Source organism: Quercus robur, chromosome 2 (genome assembly GCF_932294415.1).
Source record: "Quercus robur chromosome 2, dhQueRobu3.1, whole genome shotgun sequence".
NCBI lineage: Eukaryota > Viridiplantae > Streptophyta > Magnoliopsida > Fagales > Fagaceae > Quercus > Quercus robur.
In genome coordinates, this window is record NC_065535.1 from 15,340,241 (window position 1) to 15,362,563 (window position 22,323).

A 22,323-nucleotide genomic window follows, 5' to 3' on the forward strand; every position below is an offset into this window, starting at 1 on the left:
TTGGTTTTATGGTTTATAATGGCATCTTCTCTCGTTCTATAATTAAAATTATTATTCTCTCTTTTTGGCATGAAAAGTAGCTCATCTGAAGCCTCTAATAGTTGCGGTAAAAGTTGTGATTTTTTATGTGATAGCATTTCATCTGAATTGTAAGGGCTAAGAAAATAATAAGTGACTAAACTTATTATACGGAGTTATACGGGATGGCTGGCCCTATTCTCTCTAGAGAGGAAGAAGCAGAGTTAGCTCGCAGTAACAAAAAAGTGAAAAATGTTAGTCACGCCGGATTCGAGGACCATATGAGGGAAGGCCTGACATCCTTTCCTTTGAACTCAGGGGTAGCTAGACACCCTCTGTCCTTCAGGGATAAGCTTGTAGGAGAAATACCCGATGCGTATGTTCAAGCTTTTAACTTCTCTGAACTAATGGAGGCAGACAAGGATTCAGACTCTGAGAGTTCCGATCTTAGAGAGGGCCTTGTTGCTGTTCCGTTCTCTAAAGAGCTCAAGAACCGTATTCGGTCTCCATGGAGCAAAAGTCTTATTGTCAAAGTCTATGGGAGAACTGTTGGGTTTTCTTTCCTCCATGGCCGCTTACTGTCATTGTGGAAGCCGTGGGGAAGCTTGACTGCGTGGACCTTGGTAAGGAGTTTTTTCTAGTCCGATTCTCTGTCAGAGAGGACTGTGAGGCTGTGCTTAGAAATGGTCCATGGTTTATAGGAGAAAATTTTCTTTCCATTAGGCCATGGGAACCAAACTTTAATCCAGCAGAGGCAAACATCTCGTCGGTTGCCATTTGGGTGAGGTTGAATGAGCTCCCCATTGAATATTATCATGTAGAAGCTCTCCAACTCATTGGGAATGCGATTGGCAAGGTGTTAAGAATAGATACAAATACAACTAATGAGTCTAGGGGACGGTTTGCTCGCCTATGTATTCAGGTGGACGTTGGTAAGCCGCTTACCACAGCGCTTCTCATTGGTGGAAAGGAACAACCTGTGTGTTATGAAGGAATACAGAGACTATGTTTTTCTTGCGGAAGAATTGGCCACCGACGTGAAAATTGCCCTTTTGTTGTTCGGAAATATGACTCTCAGGCGAGGGAGACTGATGAAAATAATGGTACGCCGATGAACCAAGACGACGTTGTGCATGCTCCTGAAAATGTAGGTACCACGTCGGGCACGTCCAAGGACAAAGGAGCGTACGAGTGTATGGCAGGCGAGGATGAGTTGGTGGACAATGCCAAGGACATTTACGGTCCGTGGATTATGGTGACACGCAAAAGGAATGGGAACAAGGTGACAAAGCAAATGGTCCCCACTGATCAAAGCACTCTAAGGATGAAAGGGGAAGAAAAGTTTGGGTCTAATATACCAACCCTTAGGGAAGGCAAGAGGAAAGGGGCCACAGAAGTTAACCCATTTGAGGCCCAAATGGCCAATGCGGTCCAATCAATCTCCAATGGGCCGAAGCATACATACCATAATCAAGGACAGCCCCACGTGGTTAACAACAGCCCAAGAACTGAGTTAAGCCCCTCTGTTAGGGGTAAGAAAGGAATGGCCAGAAATAGGGCTTCCTTAACTTTGACTAAACAAGCGACATCCAACTTTGCAATCAAAGGAGCGGTCACTAATGCAAAAATATCCTCAGTAGATAATCCGTGTGCAAATGGGAATGAAACTTTCAACTTCAAAGCCAAGTCTGTTGGGCAATCTTCAAGCTCTAGTTCTAATGGCCAACAAAACCGTTCTTGTCAAGAGGAGATGCAACCAAAAGATCAAGCGGACATGGAAGCTAGAGCTTGCTCTGTTATGGTGGAAAGTGGGGAAGATGAGTTTTCCCATGCCAAAGCTAACCCAGGAAGGGCGGAGCTCATGGCAGGAGGCCAGAATGCGAGTGGGAGTATCATGGTGGAGAAGGAGAGGCCGGGTATAGGCCATGGTGCAGCTGAGCAGATGGATTTTGAAGAAGACAAAGGAGTGGGCCCTCCCTCCAGTTGAGGATCTTCTGTTGTCTTTCGTTCCTTGTTAGTTATGAATATTATTGTCTGGAACTGTAGGGGCGCCTTGAAGCCCAATTTTCAAGACTATGTTCAAGATCTTGTTAGGCATCATGATCCAGCTATTTTCGTGATTACGGAAACTCACATTGGTGGAGCAAGAGCCCGGGATATCACGGATAGATTACCATTTGATGGTGCTATCCATACCGAGACTATTGGTCGAGTTGGGGGATTGTGGCTCCTTTGGAACTCAGACAGAGTTGAAGTGTCTTTTCTGGCTAGCTCGGAGCAAGAAATTCACGCTACAGTAAAGGTACGCTCCTCTAACTCTAGCTGGATGCTCTCTGCTGTGTATGCTAGTCCTAGGAGTACTGAAAGATGTATTTTATGGAATAATCTCTCTAGTGTAGCTGACCTCCATAATATGCCTTGGGTCATTGCCGGAGATTTTAATGAACCCCTTATTGGTGCGGATAAGTTTGGTGGTAGAGTGGTTAGTGTTAATCGGGCTCTGTTATTCAAGGATTGCTTGGATAAATGTAACATGGTAGACCTAGGATTCTCTGGACCGAGGTTTACTTGGATTAATGGTAGGGAAATTCAGGATCTTATTCAGGAAATGATAGACAGATTTTTTGTGAATCCGGACTGGTATCTCATATACCCGGAAGCGCGAGTAACTCACCTTACCAGATGCCATTCCGATCATTGCCCAGTATTACTAGAAACAAGGCCTCTAAACAGGGTCCATTTAGAGCGTCCCTTCAAATTTCAAAAGTACTGGCTATCGGATTTATCCTTTCCAAAGGTTGTCTCTCAAGCTTGGAGACAGCCCACTCATCTCCATGACGCCGTTAAAAAATTTGCTGATGATGCTACTGTCTGGAACAGGATTCAGTTTGGTAATATTTTTTCTAAGAAGAGCCAGGTTGAAGCTCGTTTGAATGGGATTCAAAGGGTTATTGCTATTAGGCCTTCGAGCTATCTTCTAGAGCTTGAAAAAATTCTCCTTCAGGAGTTGGAAAGGATTCTTAATCAAGAGCATGAACTGTGGGCTCTCAAATCTCGAATGAATTGGATGGTGCAAGGGGATCGTAATACGGCCTTTTACCATGTTTCCACTTTAGTGAGGAGAAATAGAAACAGGATTACTGCTATTAAAAATATGGTGGGGGATTGGATTAACAATGAGGAAGAGGTGATGGAGTTTATTCGTAGGGGTTTCTGTGATATCTATTCTTCTTCCCATAATTTGTCTTCTTGGCAGACAAGTCAATCTCAGAGAGGGCAGATTAGGCTGAATGATGAGGAAAGAGATGGTTTGTGGTCCAGGGTAACTGATGAAGAGATTAAAGCAGGGTTGTGGTCAATGAAAGCTAATAAAGCCCCTGGCCCGGATGGGCTCCATGCGGGGTTTTTCCAGCTTTTTTTGGCCAACAGTGGGGGAATCGGTGACTCGGGAAGTTAAGCAAATCTTCGCCTAAAAAAAATGCCGGAGTATCTAAACCGGACCCACATTGTGCTTATTCCAAAAATTCAAGGTCCGGAAACTCTCGGTAATTAAAGGCCTATTAGCCTCTGTAATACAGTTTATAAAATTGTCACAAAGATTATTGTAGCTCGCCTCAGACCTTACCTGGAGAAGCTTGTTTCCCCTCTACAATCAGCTTTTGTTCCTGGTAGGAAAGGGATAGATAATGCTATCATTGTCCAAGAATTAATCCATTCAATTAGTAGGAAGAAGGGGGCTATAGGTTACATGGCAATTAAATTAGATCTTGAGAAAGCCTATGATAAACTATAATGGAGTTTTATTCGAGAAAGACTTATGAGATTAATCTTCCCCAAGATTTAATTGATCTAATCATGAGCTGTATGTGTTCGGTTTCCTCCTCTGTTCTTTTTAATGAGGGAAGTCTCGAACCTTTCTTTCCGTCGAGAGGAATTAGACAAGGGGACCCCTTGTCTCCTTATCTCTTCATTTTATGCATGGAGTATCTTGGTCATCTCATAGAGGGGAAGTGCAGTCAGAAGGTTTGGAATCCTGTTAAAACTTCTCAGGGAGGGTTACCTTTCTCCCATCTTATGTTTGCAGACGATGTGGTTTTATTTGCCAAAGCTGATCTTGGCAATTGCGTGGCCATTAGGGATGCTCTGGATACATTTTGTAGTAGAACTGGCCAAACTATCAGTGAAGCGAAGTCTCGGGTTTTCTTTTCTCCAAATGTGAATAGAGACAGTAGGGAGTCGCTTTGCGACGTCCTTGGTTTTGCCTCAACCCCAAATTTAGGTAAATACCTTGGGATTCCCATGAAACACCCAGGTTCTCCGCTGGACGTTAACTTCATCCTAGATAGAGTTAAGCAAAAGTTGGCGGGATGGAAGTCTAACCTCTTATCCCCTACTGGCCGCACTGTTCTCATCCAAGCCTCTTCCTCAACAATTCCTGCCTATGTCATGCAGTGTGCTCTTCTCCCTAACAAGATTCTGGAGGGCATTGATCGAGTTAACCGGAATTTTCTATGGGGGTCGACTGAAGCAGCAAGGAAAATCCACTGGGTAGGTTGGAATAAGGTAACTAAACCTAAGAAAGCTGGCGGTCTTGGGTTGCAAAGTGCAAAAGGCAGAAACATTGCGCTGCTTACTAAACTGAATTGGAGGCTCCATACCGAAAAGGAAAGCCTTTGGGCCCGTGTGATGACGGCAAAATACTGTAATACTCGAAGAGTTAATTCCAGGAACCCGAGCAGCCTTCCTTGCTCCCCTACTTGGAAAGGTATAAAAAAAGGCTCAGAAATTTTCCGATATGGTTCTAGGTGGGTGATTGGAAGAGAAAGCAACTTGAGCTTTTGGTATGATAATTGGTCTCAACAGGGTCCTTTAAGGCAGCTGATTCAAGGCCCGCTGCCTCTGGGGGCATCTGAGTGGAAAGTTAAGGATATAGCCTCCATTAAGGGTTGGAATTGGGATATGGTTCCTTTTGTCATTCCCCAAGACATTAAAATGGAGATTCAGGCCACCCCTTATGCGCTCGCTGCTAGTAGCAAGGACAGATTGATGTGGAAGGACTCGCCAAGGGGTGATTTTAACATGAGAAGTGCTTATAGTATGGCTGTTGGGGTGGAGCAGCATCCAGATTTCAAAGGAGGCTGGATTTGGAAGCTTAATGTTCTCCCTAAGATTCAATTTTTCCTATGGAAATGCAACCATAATAGTATTGGAGTTAATGATTGTCTTGCTGGTCGGGGAGTGAACGTCAATCTGATTTGTCCTCTATGCCATAAGGAGCCTGAAACTATTGTTCATGCCCTTCGGAACTGCGAGAAAGTCAAGGCTGTTTGGAATGAGCTGGGAGCAGTGGGCTTTGATAGAGATTTTTTTTCCTCAGATATTGAAGATTGGATGGTGATCAATGGGAAAGCAGACACAGTTCATAATCAAAATTTCCCTCCGTGGAAAATCATTTTCTCCTTTGCCGTGTGGAACATATGGAAGAATAGGAATCAGTTTGTTTTCAGGGAGCGGTCTCAGAATCCAAGGTTAGCTAAGATCATCACCGACCATGCCATGGAGTTCTTCTACTGTGCTGGCCCAGCCAATGGCATGCGAACTCGGGTTACTAATCTAGTAAGTTGGGGCAGACCGGAAATGGGTTGGATGAAGTTAAATACCGATGGTTCATCTTTGGGAAACCCAGGTAGTGCAGGTGGAGGGGGTGTAATACGGGACTGGTATGGAAGATGGGTGGTTGGTTTCTCTAGGAAGATCGGTGTTATGACTAGTTTACTGGCGGAGCTTTGGGCCATCCGGGACGGGTTGATGCTCTGTATTGATCGCAACTTGGCTATGGTTGAAGTGGAAGTAGATGCTAAGGCTGTAGTGGACATGTTAGCCAAATCCCAGTATTCAAACAATGCAGTTGCGCCTCTGTTAGAAGACTGCAGGTACCTGGTTTCTAAGATTCCTCAAATTAGAATTAATCACTGCTATCGGGAGGCCAACAGATGCGCGAACAAGCTTGCGAGGAAGGGCGCCAAGCAGTCTTTGAATTTTATTTTGTATGAAAATCCACCTGTGGATTTATGTGAAGTTGTAGAGATGGACTGCACTGGAGTAAGTATTGCCAGGCAGTGCCCTGGAAGTTTTGTTAGTCCTTAGTTTTTTTGCTTTTCTATTCTTTCTGTATCCATTTGACCAAAAAAAAAAAAATTGCTTTTCTGTTCTTTCTGTATCCATTTGACCAAAAAAATAAATAAATAAATAATAATAATAAGTTTTCCTATTTTTTTAAGACATTGAAGAATGATTGCTTCTATGACTTACATACTACTATATTGTGACTAACTACCTATTACTTTATATAGACATATCACTTTTTTTTTCCCACAACTCACAATCTATCTCGTGAATAATTTTAGCAAAAATTATAGCTAGCTCTAAGTAAATCTCTACAAAGATCTGTAATTGCAGCATCAAAATTACTTTTCCACTAAGTCGTGGGAGGGAGTTGGCAATTAGTAATCTTGGAAGTTGGAAGGTGATTCCCAAAGTCAAAATGTCATAGATTTGATAAAATTGAGCTCCTACAGATCCTGCCGACTGGATGGATAAATCACAATCAACATTAGTTCTCTTTAATTTGTCTTCTTTGGGTCAACAAATTTTGTTCCCAGAAAGAGAGAGACCAACCGATTGGCTCATAAATGTAGTACTTGGGCTAAGGTCTATTCAGCCTGAGGGCCCACTCCCCATCTCTACTTTTCTACTGTTTGGGTGTTTTCTTCCTGGTCTCGTTGGGCTAGTCGCTGAGTCCCCTCTAGGCTCTAAGGGGCTTTTGCTTTGTATAACATAAATAAGTAAAAAAGAGAGACGTAAACAATTGCACATCTTGAATAAACAATTCCAATTTCCAAGCCCTTTTTGGCCCCTTCTCTAAAATATATATATATATATATATATATATTGGCCCTTCAAGTTACGCCCTGATTGTGTTTGTTCTTTGTTACTTAAAATATAAATAATAAAAAAGAAGAAGAAAACTACAAAATCTTTTTGACCTACAAGTCCACGGTATGTCGGCATCAAATATTATTATTAGTAGGTAGCCTAGCATTGAAGGATTAAATATAACTTAAAATCCTATAATATCTTTTTCTTTTTCTTTACCTATGTTAATTTAATTTAGGTCAATTGTGTGTGCGTGTGTTTTTTTTTTTTTGGGGGGGGGGGGGTGTAAATGACTCTTCAAAAAAGGTCTGAAACATGAAAGAACATCGAAATGCCATCCAGGTCAGGGTTTACCCTACAGTAATGTCCAAAAAGGAGTTATTTTTGCGACCTATAAAATATCTCAATGGGAAATGAGGACTCCAACTGTTTCCCCAAACATTGTAGGACTAATAATTGTGTTGTCGGAATATTCCTGTCCAAATTAAGGCATGGACATGACCAATAGGCTAAGATCCTACTGTCTCTCCCTTAAGTCAAATTAAAGGTGAGACTTGGACAAACAAAAAGGGTCAAATGACTCAAATTTCATCATTTTTCGAGGTTTCAAAATGGACTATTTGAACAAAATTTTCCTTTTTTTTCTTTGAAGCATAAATGCATAAATTACATCTTTTTGGGGTCCCCTCATTCTCAGCTCGGGTCAGGTCAGCATGGCTGTAGTCTCATTATCACAGTTAACACATCAATTTAATGAAACGAAGACCAAGAATTTTCTTCTCTCTGTGTGATTGGTAACACTTCCTGGAATTTGTACATGACTTAAAAACAGTTACTATCTCAAACATAGTGGCCTGTGGTCCCAATGCCTCAAGAAAAATTGCTTCACGTTTTCTCTTTTTGGTAGAGAATTGTTTTCTTGTCTATTGTTGAATGTTGATTGGGGTTGATGAAGTCTTTAACCCATCGTGTACTACGGATTTTCCACTCTATTGACAGACAAAGAACCGAAAAGTATTTCCAATTATGTGATTAAAGCAAGATTAGAAACTTTATTAAAGACAAACATAATGGAAAACCATGACTTCTAGCCAAAAAACCAAACCAATCACATCACAACTTAGGGAAGTAATAGAGAAACCATGGGCGGTTTTACATAGGAGATTTAAGCCAAGGGCAAACCAATTTAAGCTACATGTGTAATGGCAAAACAATACCTTGACAACGAGTCATGTTCACATCAAGGGTGTCAATACCGTACCAGTTTGGCCACCGGTACGATATATTTCAAATACCGGTCAATACCGATGTACCGTTTCGGATTTACCGTTATTTTTATATTTATAAATAAATAAATATATGTATGTATGTGTCTGTGTATATATATATTATAATAAATATAAAAATTTACCATAAAACATTTCCTCAATTCAAAACTAATTATTCATGGTTTTAGACTTTAGTATCAATTAAAAGGGAAAAAATAAATAAATAAAATAAAAAGCTTAAAATTTATCATTGCATACTAAGAAAACAAATAATACTAATAAATTAATGCAAATAAGTTATCATTTTGTCCTAACAAAAATTCAAAAATTACAAAACTTAAAAAAAAAAAAAAAAAAAAAAAAAAAAAAAACTTTTTTATGTACCGGCCGGTACGCCCGATATTGCCCGAAATTGGCCGGTACGGCCAGTACGGCCGGTATTTTTTCCGGTACGAAACAGGAGAGTCAAGCGTACCGGATTGCTGGCCGATACGGTATATTCCGGCCGGTACGGTACAGAATCGATAACCTTGGTTCACATTCACCTTTTCCCAGCATACCAAATTTTTCTTCTTTTTAAATCAACACAACAACATGCTAACTTCTAAAGAGAGAGAGAGAGAGAGAGAATGAAGCAACTGATTAATTTTTTTCTAATATACATTCAAGAATTTATTAGACAATAAATACTCACAAGAAAATGAAAACCCTGTATTGTCTCCAGACAACTTCTTTTTCTTCTTTGAACCCTTAATCATGCTTGGCTAAGAAATTAAGAAATATTACAATACGAGGTCCAAAAAGAAGCAAGGGCTTCTCCACTTTGATTCCAATTTCAGCTGCACAAAAGTGGACTCTTTCCCCGTCTATTATATATGTCACCCAATCATAAGCACCTAACTGATTTTCATACAAAAAAGCTATAGAATCCAAAAACTGAATATATATATATATACACACATAAAGCATACATATATATACGCATTCTGGAGATTTATATAAAGGTATATTACATTTGGAAAATGGATTTCAACAGGTCTCTCTTCCAAATTTGACAAGGCAGCACACCTGCAAGAACATATTGTGAAGCACACATCAATATGCAGATTCTATTATCTTCTACATTAAAATTACAGAGGAAGACAATTGCGGGAACATAAATTATATTTGCGAGGACACATCAAACTAAATTAAATTAGGAAGAGGAACTTTTTTTTGAGAATAAAACAATAGTATGTTTCTACTAAATTAACACCAGTGCAGCATGACACCTATACATAACAAATTCAAATATCTATCTATTGATTACGATGCTAAAAGCAAGTGCATGCAAATGAGTTCTTACTCAAATGAAATTTTTTCGTCCCATAAAAATGGGGTGGAGGGTGAGGTTGTGGATTTAAGACTTACTAACTAGGTGTGTGTAAAACCAAAAAAAAACAAAAAACAAAAAACAAAAACAAAAACAAAAAAGAGCTCTAGCTCACATAAAGGAGGGGCTGCTTTTCCAGTGACTCTCCTGATTCTAGCTATATGCACAATTGAGAAAGTGAATCAATCAAGTGCACTTCTTCATTTTTTTCCTTTTATCAATGAAACAGCAAGCAACCCTGTAATTGGTGCCCAATGAACAAACAAAACCCAACACAGTGAGTAACTTGGTATCTTTTTCTTTATTGGTAAGTTATACAATGGGTAACATGGTAACTAATAAAGAGTTTAGAGGATACATTGATACAAACACTAAACTATACAGATCTGGAACCACTGATACATTGCTGCATAGTATCCCTCACTGGTTATAAAGCAAATATGGAAAAAGAAAAAGATACCAAGCAAATTGGTAAGTTAAATAGGCTAAAACTTTTGCAAACGGTGGAATAACAAATACACTTCTTTTCTGTTATAATACAAAAGGATGCTAAAAGAAAGATAAAGACAGGCGAAATTTTTTGCAAAAGCTTTACATTGGTCTGAAACTAGTTTTCTTCTTTTATGTTAACTTTTTCTGCTCCTTTCAATGATTGTTTTATAACAAAATGATGACCATATAAATAACAAAAAGATAACTCAAGAAATGATAATGGGAACAAAATTTTTTTTAACCAAAGGCTCTTTTTTTCGGACGGGGTGGGGGGAGCAGGGGCTTTTGTAGGTGGGGCTGGAAGGCTGGTTGCAGTGTCAGTGCAACGCATGCATGCAGCTTTCCTAATATATGCTTTTGCAATTGGTAATTTGGTATGCTAAGTAACCAAATAATGCTCGTTATTCTACCACTAGTCTCAAAACTTCAAACTAATAGGAAAGGGTATATTCACTTACTTAACCATAGTTGTCAAAACGTGAATAATATCCTTGATCAATTTTCGATTTTTTCATATTGTGTATTGTAAAATACACATACACTTAATAAAATTTATATATATATATATATATTTTAGATTTACACATATAAAAGGTATATTCATTATAAATTTGAAACATATTCAACTAATGACTAATAACTAATATGTAGTAAACTTTAAAGCTAATTAAATAAATCAAATTAAAATATGTTTATAATGTTTACATTCAAATTGATTAAAATCAAAAGTGATAATACATGACATACGAGCCAAAATAATAATTATGTTCATCATATTCATCATCTTGCTTAATCAATTCCATCTAAGTCAACATTATCATTGATTCATTATGTTCATTATCTTGCAAAATTATATCTTCATTGACATTTCCTTCATCATCATCAACATTTTCCATCTCTTTTTTTTTAATAACTTTTTCTTTATATTTCTTTTTGGCAATCTAGCTTCTAAGACTTATAGTAATAGATAATAATAATAATAAAAATAATAATTATATTGTCATTTAATACCTTATTCATAGTATAGAAAAGAAATTTGCAAATGTGAAAGTGAATTATCAAGTGTAGTCCAAATTTTGTAAGGGGGAAAAATCATGGACATGTTATTTTATTAGACTCAATCAAATATGCCAATTTATTTGTTAAATCAAAGCACAAATTGAATCCTCCCCCACCCACCCCCCCCAAAAAAAATAAATAAATAAATAAAACCCACATGTTTCTTTATCATCTAATACACATGATTTTACGAAACAATACAATATGCATTTGTGCATTGTATGATTCATGAGTATGGTCACTATGTATCTACGATACAATACCTTAAGTAACAACTATGCACTTCACCATTATTCTAAAACTCTCACTCACATGTGGGTCTAAACTTTCCCTTAATAAGTGGGGCCCAATGTGTGGAATTTTTACTTGTAAATGGGAGATAGGAGGGAGACATGATTTGAACTCGCAAGCATCTTTTGTATGATAACAACATGATAAACTAAACACTTGCCCCAAAAGCTTAAGTTGATGGGAAAAGTTACTCACTTAACCATTATTCTATCAATGACAAGTCTCAATACTAGTGAGTTAGTTCCTTACTGTTCATCAAAGCGTTTTGGCAGCTTTTTTCTTGACAACATTCAAGCTGAAGTTGAACTTGTTCTACAATCTGATTCCCAAGAGACATCACTTTGTGGTTTTGAAGGTGATTGAACTGTGGGACTGCGGACCCGGCCATTATGGAGTTCAGAGGTGTTGCTCTGAGCAGCCAAGTACTCGAGAGCCACGACAATATCACCAATAAGAGGGCGGAAAGTTGGCTGCTCCTGAATACACATGGCAGTAATAGCAACTGCATGATGCAAACAACGAAGAGGGAAGCGCCCTTGCAACAAAGGATCTACTAGTTGAACAAATTTCCTTCGGTCCTTTAAAAATTGACGAGACTGCAATGGAAAAACAAGTATTAAAACAAAATAATCAAGCAATATTATTGCACTATACATGTTTTTCATTTGATACATAAGGCAGCTGCATTTTCATCACTACAAAGGAACATGACTGGACTCCCAATCAGCCAAATTGCTTGGATGATTATGATCCAAACTCATACTTAGTGTCCAGCAGTAAAAAGAGTACATTGAGAACAAAGATCAGATGATACAGCCTTACTAATGCTCTCTTTTTCTTTCCCCTGATAAGTAAGTAATGCAATTTTATCGATGATCAAAAAGCCTTACTAATGCTTAACATATCAGCAATTTATAAAGAGATGCTTTCTTTTCTTTTTTCCTTTTAAGGTGAGGGGGCTGGGGGAGAATGAACACTGATGTGCTAGGGAGGAAGAAAGAGATAAGAGTTAGCTCACCCAAGTAACAAGGTTCTGCTCTCCTGGCTTCTTAGTGGCGTCTATTGCCCTCCGGCCGGTGATCAACTCCAAAAGAACCACACCAAAGCTATAGATATCTGATTTAAGGGTCAATTTGCCACTCATGGCATACTCTGGTGCACAATAACCATAAGTTCCCATTACTCTAGTTGAAACATGAGTATGATCACCAACAGGTCCAAGTTTGGCAAGCCCAAAGTCTGACAGTTTTGGATTGTAGTCATTGTCCAGCAAAATATTTGCAGATTTCAAGTCACGGTAGATAACAGGGGGACTTGCTTTGTTGTGGAGATACTCAAGGCCCCGAGCTGCACCAACAGCAATCTTTATTCGTGTATTCCAACTCAGAGGGTCTTTGCCAGGGTCCATATCTGAGTCAGAAAGTGCATCATCAGTCCAGTCAATTACAGTAATTCAAATAAGATTTTGCAGCTGAAGTGTCTACTGTACTCAGAAAAATCTCTTCCTGCCTAAGATAGGAACTTAGCAGAAAAACTATTTGTTACACTTCATCTTTCCAGGGGAAGGAGGAGGGGGGGGGGGGGGGGGGGTTTGGGGGGGGGTGCTTAAAAGAATTCCTACTCCAATCTTAGACAGTTACTTATAGTAAAACTAACTTCTACTAGATTGCTTGCTAATTTACCACTCAATTTAATTAGGGGGCATGTATTGGTGACACTGCTTGAAAGAAAAATACTGAAACCATGGTCCCCACACCTGGTTTAAAGACAAATATTGGAGATTAAAAGGTTCTATTAAACAGGAGGTGCAGAATTGAAAGGAAAATAAATCATTTGGAAAGTACAAAAGAGCAAATAGAGATATAACTGGACTTCATAACTGAGATACTTACCAAAGAGATGATCTTCCAAGCTACCCATTGACATGTACTCATAAACCAAAAGTCTTTGATCTCCATCAGTACAATAGCCAATCAAGGTGACCAGATTAGAATGGTGTAACAAGCTTAACATGAGAACCTCCACAATGAATTCCTGAAATCCCTGGAGGCCGTCATGATTAAGTTGCTTAATTGCAACAACCTGCTTATGAAAACAAGTGATTTTCATAATTAACATTAGCAGGTAATTCAACTTAAACTCCCCCTATATAGCAGGACAGCTAATACCAAATTATTTCCAAACAAAGGCATTTTTTATTTAAATAAATACAAATAATTCCAATACGTTCATCCATCCATAATCCAGCATTATATAATACTCCACATAAAAATTTCACAAACATTGCATTTGGATATGCGAAAAGAGCAATGACTGGAAAAGAGAGAACTCTGTATCCAAAGAAACCATTTCAATAAACTAACGCGACATTACACCTTTTACCAAATGATCTCATTTTATGTTATTTTAAACAAACATCACATGTGAAAAATGCCATGCCTTAGAACCTAATTATATCAGATTCATATCACTAAGTATCTAATCCATCCATAGGTTTCACTAACAAAACATAGTTTATGCTTCCATATCATATTCAAGAAAATTTCACTAAATATCAATAGTCAATTCCATTCCTCAAAATTCTTATATCCCAATGCAAGCAATGCAGATTTTCAAATCATCTAAAAGATACCGACAGTGTTGTATAAATGTATGAGAACTCACCTGATTGGCTTCAAGTTTGCCCTTGTAAACCCTTCCAAAACCCCCTTCCCCAATTAGATTCACCTCCTTAAAACCTTTTGTGGCCGCCGCAAGCTCACGAAATGTAAAACTACGAGCTGCACTGGATTTCGGGTTGCCACACTTTCTATCATTCAAACCCTCTTTGCCTTTCCCATTCTCTGCAATGTAAACACACAATTCAACTCCCATAATTCTCAAAATCAAAACCAATAAGTTCTTCCAAAAAATAGAAACAAATTTGAGAACAAACATCAAAAGTTCAAAATGGCTATGAAATTCCTACCATTAAGATTAGAGTCCCTCCTTCCCTTTCCACTAACTGCAAATTCACATCCCAAAACAAAAACATATACATATTAACAAAATTGTTTCAAAACAAATAAAGGGTCAGAGACAGAGACACACACAGATACCTGAGGAATCAGCAGAATGACCAGAAGTAGATCGTGGGGCATTCTCAGTTTCGACCCTGCGCACACCTTTCCTTCGTGGGTTAATGCAAGAAAAGCAACTCATTTTCTCTTTACACTCTCTTTAACAAAGACACACACACACACAAAGAACCACCTGAAATGAATTTCTCACCCAAAACCCAACTCAACCCATATCTCAGATTTCTCAAAATTTTCACATACCAAAACCCCCCAAAAGAACAAAAATACTAAGCTCAACCATCTCCCACTCCGAAAGGAAAGAGGGAGATCAGGAAGCCAAAAAGCTAGAGACACAAAGAAACCCACCTCCTAAAAAGAAAAAAAATTTAAAAACTTTCTAAAATAAATCCAAACCCTTTATTTTGTTTATCGAAATGCCGGCTTTAACGTGTCAAATTTAAGACAAGGGCAGAACAGAGAAACCAAAAAAAAAAAAAAAAAACCAAAATTACGCGTAAAGGAAAAAATAATACGTGTGAGATTGCTCTTAATTTTAGCTAGAGGGAGCGACAAATTTAGCGGCACAGTTGGCGGTGACTGTGATTAATAACAACTGGAAAATTGAAAATACTTTATTTTTTTTACTCTTTTTTGTGCTTTTGGAAATGTGTGGGCCTTTTTTGAAAAAAAAATTTGTGAATTTCTTTGCGTTTGTGTTTGTTTTTCACCGTTACATTTATGTTTGTGCACATAGTAAATTGTTTTACACGTCGCTCTCCATCCTTGTCACCCTGATTTCTAGCTTCTGTTTCGTAAAAATTACGGTTTTGGACATGTGGTGAGCTAGTTATTACGAGTTTGACACTGACAGTTTCAGCCCAACTGAACTGGGAACTGGATTGAACTCGCTTTATGCGACCGACGTTGGATTTTGTTGGAGTCTTTATTAAGATTGGGATTTGGGATTCGTTGGATTGTGAATTGTAAAATGCTTATTGGTGTTTTTTTTTTTAATTTTTTTTTTATTTATGTTTTAAAAGTTTTAAAGCTTCAAAGCATCAATGTCAACGACTTCGATGCGCGTGACTGACGTGCTGGGATCGCCATTCTGATTCCGCGTGGACTAGTTGGCTGACCTCCTTAGATTTTGCACACATCCTAGTATTTTTCGAGTGCTGTAAGGAAATTATTTTCAAATTTTACATGTGATTTGATTTATTTTTTTTAAGAGTAAATAAAATACAATCGACACGTCTAAGTTTTGGTCTATAAAAGAGAAGAAAAGAAGTCCTAGTTTAAGGATAAGGTTGGGTTTAGGGATTATATTAATTGGTTTTGGAATATTTTGAACTTGGTTGGTATTAACTCAAATCTTAAGAAACATTAACGGTATTTTACCTTATTATTTTATATAGTTTTGTTTTATTTTGAATAAGTTACACTAACCTAATTTTCAAAGTTTGAGAAACAACAATCGGGATCTAGAACTTAAAAAAACCGACACGTTATTTTTTTAGTTAGTAACAACTATAATATGCTTCCAAATCTTAAACAGATTCATTTGACTAAACCAAAATCATGGTTAGGGATTTTTTTTTTATAACGGCTATTTCTTGTCACCATATTGGGGTTACAGTTTGGTCCAGAGAATCAAAATTTAGAATATGTTGTTATTGTTATTAGTTGAATGACTAATGTGTTGATTTTATCAAACCCCAAGTAAGGGGATAAGGTTTAGAAAGGTTGAGTGTTACTCTCCCAAACTTCGATAGAGTTTTGTGTAATTTAACTTTTCATTTTGATAAGATTTTTTTAATTAATGGCATAAGTTAGGATGTGGTCTTTCATTTATTAAATGATGTTTGTTTAAATTTTCTAAAATAAAATGTTAAAATTACTATTAATTTACTAGAAAAAACTTAAACATTGATATGGTAAAAAAATTATTGAAGTCACACCCAAAAATAATAATAAATAATATTTTTATTTTTAAAAGTTGGCTAATTAATCAAGTAAATTTCTAATATTTCTAACATAACCTTTTAAAAAAAATAATGAAAACATATATAATTAATTTGAATTTGTGTGCACATTAATAAATTATTGATAAATGTTTTTTTTTTTCTTCTAAAAGAATATGCATGTGCATTACAGTTACAAACTTTAAAAACATTTACATTGTTAAATGAATAGTGACCTAAATCTCCTAAATCATAATTGGAACCGTCTTTCAATACTTATTATGGTTTGTTAGATAATCAATGTGCATTACTCCCCTTTTATTGCGAATGGAAACCTACTTATAATAAATGGTAGAGATGTTTACTGTATAACCGTGATGAGATGAACATTAACCTCTTTTTTTTTTTTTTTTTTGACAAGAGAAGAACTTTAACCTTTTTTTTTTTTTTTTTTCAAAAAAAAGAAGAACATTAACCTAATACCATTGTTTCCATCATCTTTATAACTTATTACAATTTGTGTAAATTGAAGAAGTACCAACTTAAATTATAGTTATTGTAACTATTGAATAAATAAATAAATATATGTGAAATGCTAGTGAGTGCCCTTATGGTACTGGTTAAAAATCCAGTTAAAGAAAGTTTTTATAGGAAAATAAATAAAAACAAATAATGTTTTGATAATTTTTTTCATTTCCCATAAAAATGATGTTAAAACTTTCCTAAAATAGATTATTAATGAGTGCCCTTAGGGCACTCATTAGCATGGCCCTAAATATATATATACACACACACGTAGATTTTGATGTTGTGATTTCAAAATTCTCGCAATATTCAGTTACAGAATTTTTTTTTTTTTTTTAAATGACGGTAGAAGAGTTATTTGTTATAAGAAGAGAATTGAAACATTTGAAGTGAAACCAAATTGATTTTATTTTATTTTTTTGAAACTACAATCTAAAACTAAAACATAAAAGTGAAAAATCATGATCTCCGAGGATGTTTAATAGATTAAAATATAATTAAGTCTTAGGCATAAACTGTACACAAGGTGAGGTGCAATATAATACAGTGGAAAATGGCTTTTAGTTAACGTTAATAATGATGGGCACTCAATTTGTTGACAATTAGAGTCCTCAATTATTTGCTTGCTATTCTATCCAAAAAAAATAAATGATTGCTATAATCTTTGACCTTCCAAAATAAAATGTAGATAGAATAAAAATTATGAATGTTGACACACACTTATGTGGCAAGTTTGTACTGACTCTCATCTAGATCTACTATTGACATTATATTTTTATCTACCACTAACAATTTGTTATTTCAACATGCGCCAATTTTTTTTTTTTTTAATATCTATAAACTTTATCTTCAATATTAACATTAACGCAACAAAATTATAAAAAAGAAGTTGTGTATTTCTCTATATCTCATCCAATGCATTGAAACATTGAACGGAAAAGGAAAGGGATTAATTTTATTTTCTTTTAACAATTGTAGTAAGGCATCTAATAACATACTCCCTGCATATATACTAGTATACAAATACAGTTGGGTTTTTTTTTTTTTTTTAACCCAACAAATACAGTTGGGTTAGGTGGCTTTTTTTTAGGGCCTACTTCTTCATCCTATTAAAAATAAGTAGTGGATAAAGTTGTATAATAAATTTAAAACTCATTGAATGGTGTATAATTTATTCTTACAAAAAAAAAAGGGTGTATAAACCAATAAAATCAAGGTAAACACTAAACGGAAAGGTTACTAAATTCTTGATGTAGCTCACCAGTTGAGAACTTGAGATACTGCGTCATAAACCCAAACCCTAAAAAAGTAGTAAATACTAAATACACATTGGTCTCTCAAAAGGTCCGTGCTATTTGCCTACTTAAGTACTAAGTACGATCCATGTCTTCTAATCTTTTACAACAACAAAAAGTACTACCCATGTATTAAAAAAAAAAAAACAGAACTTGCTTTCATACTGTTTCAAACTGTGGTTTATTACTGGTTACTATCAAAATCAGAGAGTTCAGTTGTGAAAAAATATAGAGTTCAGTTGTGAAAAAATATTGTCTATCTTTAGGTAGAAAGGAAAAGGAAAGGGAGCCCAAAAAAAAGGGGCCGAAAAGGAAACAAGAGTAGAAAAAAAAAAAAAAAAAAACTCCCGATTACTTAGTTAAAATACATAATTTGATCAAAGAAAGCTAAGCAAGCATGAGAGTTTGCGTGGGAACAAATTGTGCAATTTTTCATAATTGTTAAGTTGATAAGTTGTTATAGATTATTATTATTATTTTTTTAAGTCCACAATTGATTCATATTATTTTTATTGTTTATTATGAACAATTTATGAGTTATCACTTTGTTGTTTTGGGGGAATAACCATGGATAAAAGTTGTGTCTCTACTAAGAGCATTTACAGCAGTGGAAGCATATTGCTATATTGCTAAAATTTAGCTCCACATACTCAAAAGACACGTTGCAGCAGTGGAGGTATAAGCCAAAAATTTAGATGTTCCGCTAGAGTGCACATCTTTCTCCGTCTCTCTCTCAGTCACTCTCTCATCTCCCCAGTTTTTTTTTTTTTGCTGAATATCTCCCCAGTCACTCTCATCTCTCTCTCTCAAGCAAACTTCTCTTCCACCGCCGATCTCCTCACGCCGCCGAACGCTTGCTCATCAAGTCGCCGGTCTGAAGCTCATCGAAGCCGTCAGTCTGAAGCTCATCAAAGTCGCCGGTCTGAAGCTCATTGAAGGTCGCCGACGTTGTGTCGCCGATCGCCTCATCTCACGCCGCTGGTCTGAAACCCATGGAGCTCGCCGACGTGCTGCTTGTTTGTGATTTTTTATTTTATTTGTGATCGGTGAATTTGTTTGGTCTGGTAGAGGAAAAAGATTGGAGATATCGTTTTTTTTTTTGCTATGGACTGGTGGTGGTGGTGGTGGTGGCGGCGGCGGCGACGACGGCGGCGGTGGCGGTGGTTGTGGCTGTGGCTGTGGCTGTGACTGATGGTAGAAGTGGTTGTGGTTGGTGTTGTGAAAATTTTTTGGGTAGTGGAATATATTATTTTATTGTAGTGGTTATATTATTTTATTGTGGTGTTTATATTATTTTATTGTATAGAAAGCTAAAATAGATCCACTGCTGTAGTATGTGTGTAGGTAAAATAGATAAAGTAACTTTTGATGGAGCTAAATTGCTATATTTTTAACTCCACTGCTGTGAATGCTCTTATTATGACCGAAAAGGTTAGCATTACCCGCGGACAAGTGGCCTAGTGGTAACAGACTTAAGCTAACAAGACTCCATTCTTGGGTTTTAGTGTATCTCTTTCTTCTCCTAAATGTCGTTATCCCGTTTTTTTTACCAAAGAAAAAGTTAGCATTATGTTTCTTTATCTTTGGGGGTGAAATTAGCATCATGAGCTGATTCGGTGATTCCTCAATTCCAATATTTCTTTTGTCATAATAAAAGTAGGTAGAGGTTATCCATTCCGTGACCTATAGCATTTTGGTCTTTATCTGGGCCCCAATTCTTGGCCCATTAGGAGAAAAGGCTAACAAAATGTGACACCTTGTTTTAAGGTTCGGTTGCCACCTTTTTTTTATTTTTCCTTCCTAATAACATACCATCCATTAAAGAGAAATAGAAGAAACATCCTAACTTTGATTTTTTTTTAATAGAAAAAGCATATTACTTTAAAAATGTTAAAACTTTAAAGCTTTAAAAATATGTATTTTTCGATGGAGACTTCAAAAGTATTGACTATTGAGCACTCTAAAATAAACAAAAGTCACGCTCCTAAGAATATTCTAATAAATACCGCACCTTTTCTTTTCTTTGTTTAGTTAATTATTGCTTTTGGTAACAGTTGCCCTTTGGCAATTTTATGATCATGTCTTATGTATTGAGAAGTAGGAAATAGTAAAAGCTAATTAAAATATGATTTTTTTTCGACTGAAAGTGGCTCAATTGCCCATAAAAATTGGATTGATTGCATTAGATTTCCTGTCCTCAATGATGTCCAATCAGAGCATTCACAATATGTTAGTCAAATTAACCTTTAGTCAAATCATAACCAAAACCACTTAAAACTTAAAAGGTATGCGCACCAAGCTCGACAAACTGACACATAATATACTATTCATCAATCCATCAAAATAATTTAATTTTTTCTTTCTCTCATGCATCGGTCCACATTGATCAGCGATGTCATGTAGAAATTCTGTAGAGAATCGTAGTTCCAGAGACGGACGATCGAATAGATGTAGCAAAAATTTTCGAGAGAATCGTAGCTCCAACAGCAACATGAAGAAATTAAAAGGTGATTTGACCATCTACTGGTCGAAGTTGATCATCTGCTGGTGGTTGTGAAATATTGATATGGTGATATGTCTCCTTTATATAGATGAGCAAAATGCTTTAATGAAGTAATAATGAATTAGAACTATAAATTATGGATCGAAAACAACAACATTTTTTTTTATTACATTTCAATATCCAATGAACAAGGCACAAGTCGATGCTTTTTTTTCCCCCTTGAGCTGCTGAGAAACACTTCATTATTTAGGGTTAGCCTTAATTCTTCCTTCATGGCCCACAATTCTGTCATAGGACTAGTGAAAATAACAAGACCAATACAAAACTACTCAACGAGAGACCCAAATGGTCACATGGAATGGCCCCATTATCTCGAAAGGCCTAATTTTGTCTCTGGAGTTGTCATTTGGATTTAGTTTCGCCTCTCCCATTAGTGGACTGTCGGATATGCAACTTAGGGCCCAAAGAACAAACGAAAGGAAATTCTAACATGTAATGATATTTTATATGAACAAAGTTTCACTTCAAATTAAACTCTCACTAAAAAAATTAACATGGTTATATATTTTGAGAATATAACTATTGAATTGCATGTTTTTTATATTTTTAACACGCATGTCAAATTTTGTTCAAATCGGATACTATTTACTATTTGATCCATAAACTTATTTTTTTTTACATAATTTAAGACTACAAAAACTTGAAATTTAAACATTTGATTGATAACATAGCTATTGATATTTGATCTCTTTAAAATTTTGCAAGCATGAAGGATATAATAAGAAAATGCAATCTAATGGTGAGTTAAAAAAATATAAGAAGAGTTTGAAAGATTTCTCTAGTTTTTTATGGTAAGTTTGTTATAGGTCAACCAAAAACTCTATTTTGTAATGATAAAGAGGAGAGACATGGGACATTGGAATAATACTAGTTGAAAATCTAGTAAAATAAAGTCCCTGATAGGTTTTCAAGTAGTATTTGAAACTAAATAGCTAATTGTTATGTATAGAACATTACTCAAGACAACTAAATAGCTATTTGTTGTTATGTTAATAACATTATTCATGACTAATACCAATACTATAAGGCATGTAGTGGGCTTTCTAACTAATGGCAACGGGTACATTGTTGCTGGCATTAATCATGAAAGAGGAAGATTACTAAATGAGTTGGTGGCCAATTATGAATGCATTTTCACAAAAAGTAAAGTAGTTTTTGAGGGGCTCCATAACTAGCTAAAGAAGAAATCATGTGGGAAATGAGAACCCTTTAAAATTCAATCCACAAACTCTTTGGAGTGAAGTTTGTTGTGTGCATATGTAGCTGCACAGATTCCCCAACTAAGCATCAAGCATATCTATCGTAAAGCTAATAGGTGTTGTAGGGGCAAGGGCCTAATATCGTATATTGTGCCTTGGGCTTTATCCGAGGATATAGATGGGTCCAAGGAGGAACAAATAATTATTAGATATTTTTAGACCAGGTCCCATAAGTAGGGAGCAAATGAGGTCCCATAAGTAGGGAGCAAATGAAAGGTTGTCTGA

At 36.3% G+C, this 22,323-nt stretch overlaps 2 protein-coding genes across 2 annotated transcripts; one reads left to right on the plus strand and one right to left on the minus strand.

Annotated features, from left to right (window-relative positions):
• The first annotated feature begins 203 nt into the window (after positions 1 to 203).
• On the plus strand, positions 204 to 2,005 carry LOC126695354 (uncharacterized). Its single transcript, XM_050392066.1, has 2 exons — positions 204 to 513; positions 612 to 2,005. Exons 1-2 carry the CDS (start codon positions 204 to 206, stop codon positions 2,003 to 2,005), a joined length of 1,704 nt encoding a protein of 567 aa, XP_050248023.1.
• A 6,847-nt stretch (positions 2,006 to 8,852) lies between these two features.
• LOC126712571 (probable serine/threonine-protein kinase PBL21) lies at positions 8,853 to 14,992 on the minus strand. Its single transcript, XM_050411947.1, has 7 exons — positions 14,535 to 14,992; positions 14,405 to 14,440; positions 14,101 to 14,279; positions 13,329 to 13,518; positions 12,455 to 12,846; positions 11,686 to 12,032; positions 8,853 to 9,290 (listed from the first exon to the last, which is right to left on the minus strand). Exons 1-6 carry the CDS (start codon positions 14,635 to 14,637, stop codon positions 11,727 to 11,729), a joined length of 1,206 nt encoding a protein of 401 aa, XP_050267904.1. The 5' UTR covers positions 14,638 to 14,992; the 3' UTR covers positions 8,853 to 9,290; positions 11,686 to 11,726.
• Between the last annotated feature and the right edge of the window lie 7,331 nt (positions 14,993 to 22,323).